Below are 5,041 nucleotides of genomic sequence, written 5' to 3' on the forward strand. Positions count from 1 at the left end.
TTTTTCAAGAGAACTATTATTATGGTTTTTTTTAAAAAGGTCTATTTGGGGAAGAAAATGTGCAATAATTATTTTTCAAAAAAATATAAAAAAAATTATAATAATTTGTTTATGTTTGATATTATAATTAAATTTACCTTCACTCAATAATTATATAAATAAAACAAAACCAAATAAAACAATTCCAAATTGATTGAGATACAAAACTCAACGTCAATTTATAAAAACTATGAATGTTTTATAATATCTTAAACTGAAAATTCATGAAAAATAACATTAATGATAATGGTAAAAGTTCAAATTATTAAAAATATAAATGACAAAAAAAAATTGAAAAAAATTAAATCTCACTAAAGAAAAAACTGAAAATAACAGTAAAGTTTATATTATTAGAAACATAAAATGAAAGAAAAAACTGAAAAAAAAAATTAAATATTACTAAAGAAAAAAAACGGAAAAAAGCCTATTATAAATGGTAATTTTCTTCTTTCTTCAATTGTCCATTCCTATCATCAAATCTTCTTTTGTAAAAAATATCATATGATGGCAGCGACATCTTCATCATATAATTGCAATTTTGGTAATAAAATAAATTCAATTTTAAAGAAAGAACAAAGATTTGGAGATATAAATAGAGGTATTTTGCAGTTTAAAGATCATTCCAAAATTTGTTTAGAAAAGCTCAAAACTTCTAACATTATTATTGCTAAGTCCACCATTGCAAGTAAGATTAAAAATTATTTCTTTTCCCAACACTTTTGTTTATGTTTTTGAAAGACATATTAATCTATTGATTGATTGATTTCCCCCTTTGATAGGTGAGGTTAGAAAGATAGACAATTATGAGCCTAGAAATCTTGACATAACTCATGGGAACTTAACGATGGGAGAGTTATTGAATGATGGTTTGATTTATCAACGTCATTTCTTGGTCAAATCGTACGAATCGGGACCTGATAAAAATATGACAATGTTTTTCATCATCAACCAGTTACAGGTTCGAGTTACAAAATCGCATTTTTCGTATTGATAAAAGTGATTTTGGATGATTTAAAGTAATTTGGAATGATTTTAAAAGTCATAAAAGTGATTCGTGACCCTCTGTTATTATTTTTTAAATTTTTTTAATTTTTTTGATTAGGAGTCAAAACTAAACCACTTGAAAAGTTGTGGATTGGTGACGACAGGATTGGGCACAACACCGAAAATGACTAAAAGGGGCCTCCTATGGGTGGTTCATAAATTGCAGGTGGTGGTGGACCAATATCCTTCTTGGTAATTTCATTATTTTGTTCCTTAAAATTTTCATAATCTATCAAGTATTTATTTTATTAAAAAAAAATTTGTGGTATTTTTGCATTATATATCTATGTTTTTATTTTTAAGGAATGACGTTGTTCAACTACGAACATGGAGTTGTGTTCATGGAAAGAATAGTTATCGTCGAGATTGGATTGTTCGTGACTATAAAAGTGGTCAAGTCTTGATTCGTGCTACTTGGTAATTTTTTTTGTATGTTGTTTTTTCTTAATTTTTTTTTATAAAAAACCTTCAAATCTGATCATTAATTTATGTGTGTTTTGCAGTTTCTATGTTTTGATGAACAGAAATACAAGAAAATTATCAAAGTTTTATGATGAAATGAAGGAGGAAATGAATTCACACTTCTTGGATAGTGATCCAATTATTGAAGAAAATGACATCATCTCAACAAAACTAGACATAAATGCAAAGAATTGCAGCTGTGCATCTTTAGTGGTAAGTTTAAACACAATTTTCAAAATCCAAAAATTTAAGGCCTGTTTGATAATATTTCTGTTTCTCATTTTCAAGAAATGGACTTGTTTGATAAACGTTCTAGTTTCTTGTTTCTAAAAAATCAGTAAATTTGAAGAAACTAAAAAATGTAGTTTCTCCCAATTCCGTTTCTATTATTTTTCCTTTCATTAAAGTTTTATAACATGGCTTGGTTGGTTGGTAAGGAGGCTATCCTAGAAGTCTCTTTATATATTATTTTAGTTTTCAATTTTAAATTCTGTAAATTCAATTTTTTTCCAAACGTTAAAATTTTGAATTTTGCAATAGGTATGTTTATGTATTATTTTAATTTAAGTTTTTTTTTATTACATTTAAAACTAGTTACAATTTCACAATATATAAAATTTTCTCATTTAAACGTTCAATGACTTTAGCAATAAATCAATGATTGTTGAAGATACGAGGAATTTGCTAGACAATTTACAGAGTAGTATAATTGAGTTAGATGTGAGTCAATTTCAGACGTTACTATTGTTTTTAGTCGAAAGAAATTACAAATGGCTCACATGAGAGATAACATTGTCGATCAAAATTGGGCAACATTCAAAGGATAGATACCTTTTGTGATTGTTTTTAGTTCGGGATTTATTTGTATTAAATGATATAAAATTTTAATATATATATATATATATATTTATATTTAATGTTTAATGTATAACATATATACTTTTATTTTTATTAATAATAAAAAAACAAGAAACTATTATCAAACAAGTTTCTGTATCTATTTATTTATTTTTCAAAAAATAAGAAACAAAAATATTATCAAACATATTCCTGTTTCAAGTTCTTAAAAAAAAGCAACAAAAAACAAGAAACATAAAATAGGAAACAAGAAAGGGAAACGTTATCAAACGGGCTCTAAATGGTGACAATTTTTTTTTTTTTTTTAAATGTTTTCAAGAGAAAACAATTCATTTTCTTTTGCAATATTGGGTTCAACAAACCATTTTTTTATTATTTGTTTCTTTTCTTAGTATAATATAAATGAAAACTATCATATTTATAGTGTTTTATTTTTTCAATCTTCAAAGGTAATTTATATATGGTTATATAGATTTAATTGTAATTGAGTATCTCAATATATAGATGTTTAACATTGAATGTAATACGTTAGGTATTTGATTTGTCAATAGATTTGAATTCTTATTAAATCATCAACCCAACATTATTATCTATAATTACTGACAATTTTTTTTAATCCTAAAAAAAATCTTTCCTTTTGTTAACCTCTCACCCTTTTATAAAATTTCAGACTAGACTGAGTGATTTGGATATGAACCACCATGTCAACAATGCTAATTATATCAACTTCATTCTAGAGGTATGTTTTTCTTTTGTCCTCTTTTATTTACTTCATTGTTTGTTACAATAAATCAATATAAAACAAAAATCTTTACATATGCTTTTAAGATTGCCCATTTTTATTTCATAAGAATTATAAGTGATATTCTTGTATTTGAATTTTAACTAGTGCATTACTATAGAAAAAACTAGTCTCGTTAAATTGATATTGTACTTGTATTATCAATACGTCAATGTAAACATAACTTAGAAATGATTGATATTTACTCTCTTCAAAGTAAGAAGTTGAAACTTTCATATTTGTATTGTACTTAGAAAAAAAAAAAAAAAGCTGAAACCCAAAATTTAATGTTAAACCATTCAATAGTGTCAATGAAAACTTTAATAGTAAAAAACATTAATACTATCGATTATATTTAAGTTATAGTTCAATAAAATAAAATTAAAATTTAATGGTTAAATTTTTGGCTCCCCACTTAAATATAAACTAAAAAATCAAAATAAGAAACATAAGAATATGAGAAAAATAATTAATAGAAGACATTTACTTGTAAATCGTTGAAATCGAAGAAAAATCACGACTTATTAGAAAGAAATTTACTCAGTAAAAAATAGTTACAATCACCTAATTGATCTCAATTAAGCCAACATTCTCTCGAAACTTTTGTATCTCTCAAAATTTTTTCTCCACTCTCACACAAGAGAATAAAAAAAGCTAGAGTTATCTTGCCTCACAAACTCATCTTATAGTAATTAGTTACAGGTCACATGCGATACACATGGTTCAAAATCTTTAGAACATAAATTTTTAAATAAACTGCACGTTCATAAAATCTAACTGTATTTCTTCATCCAACAAAATAAATTTCAAATTTACTTAATTTGATCTCATCTTCATATTTTTCTTACAAAGAATAAAAACTTTTAATTTTCATTTAGAAGACTTTGAACTCTATAATAAAATAAAATTTGAGGGAAAGAAAAATGAAATATATTTATTTATTATGTGAAAATGTATATGAAAGAGAGCATGTAATTGTTATGAGAGGAAATGGTTTTAAATTGTAATTTACTAATTATTGATTGAAAAAAAACAAAGGATATGGCGACGAAATAGAAATGGTTGAAAAGAGAATGTAAAATTAAATGGAAAAGAAAAAGAAAATACATGAAAGATATAATGACAAAAGAAGAAAATACATTAAAAAAAAAGACTACAATAAAGTAGGAAATGATGTGAGAACAAACAACAAAAGAAGAAGATAAAATTAAATATAAAAGAAGTGATATGAAATTAAATATGTGAGTCTATCACTTATTTGAATCGGAAAAAGAAAAGATTTGTGAATATTATGGTTTCTTTCAGGGAACTCCTCGATGGGTATTAGAAAATCATCGACTATCGGTTGTAACAATCAAATACCTTAAAGAATGTGGAGTAGACAAACAGTTGCAATCTTTGTCTATGCCTATGGAAAATGACGTCGTTTTGAATGGTAAAGAAGAAGACATCAAACTTCACCACTCTGTTCTCACCGATGGAATTGAACTTGTTCGAGCAACGACTCTTTGGACACCAAAATCCATTTAAAATTAGTTACTTCTACCCTAAATTCATTCCATCAAATTTTCAATTTATTGTTATTATTATTTTTTTAATTTTGTGATTTAGATGTAACTTACGAATGAATCTAAGCTCTCATTCATTAACTCAAGATCAATAAATGACTCTATAAGTGAGAAATGTTTAATTATATTTAATATTTATTCTCCATCTTATTGTGAATTTTTTAATATAAATTTGTGGGAATGAAGATTTGAATATGCGATCTTGATAGAAATAGTACATGTGTATCATTGAATTATTCTCTTAGCTGCATTGCATCTTATAAATTATAAGTAAGAAAATTGATAGAAC

The 5,041-nt window shown here is 25.1% G+C and overlaps 1 protein-coding gene across 1 annotated transcript; it reads left to right on the top strand.

Moving 5' to 3' along the window:
* Positions 1 to 883: 883 nt before the first annotated feature.
* Positions 884 to 4,714, top strand: LOC150033615 (palmitoyl-acyl carrier protein thioesterase, chloroplastic-like). Its single transcript, XM_090316992.1, has 6 exons — positions 884 to 997; positions 1,142 to 1,275; positions 1,387 to 1,500; positions 1,587 to 1,758; positions 3,074 to 3,142; positions 4,490 to 4,714. The coding sequence occupies exons 1-6, from the start codon at positions 884 to 886 to the stop codon at positions 4,712 to 4,714; spliced, it is 828 nt and encodes a 275-aa protein (XP_090173118.1).
* The last annotated feature ends 327 nt before the right edge of the window (positions 4,715 to 5,041 follow it).

This window comes from Benincasa hispida, chromosome 9 (assembly GCF_027475165.1).
Source record: "Benincasa hispida cultivar pf3 chromosome 9, pf3_genome.v1.1, whole genome shotgun sequence".
Classification (NCBI taxonomy): Eukaryota; Viridiplantae; Streptophyta; class Magnoliopsida; order Cucurbitales; family Cucurbitaceae; genus Benincasa; species Benincasa hispida.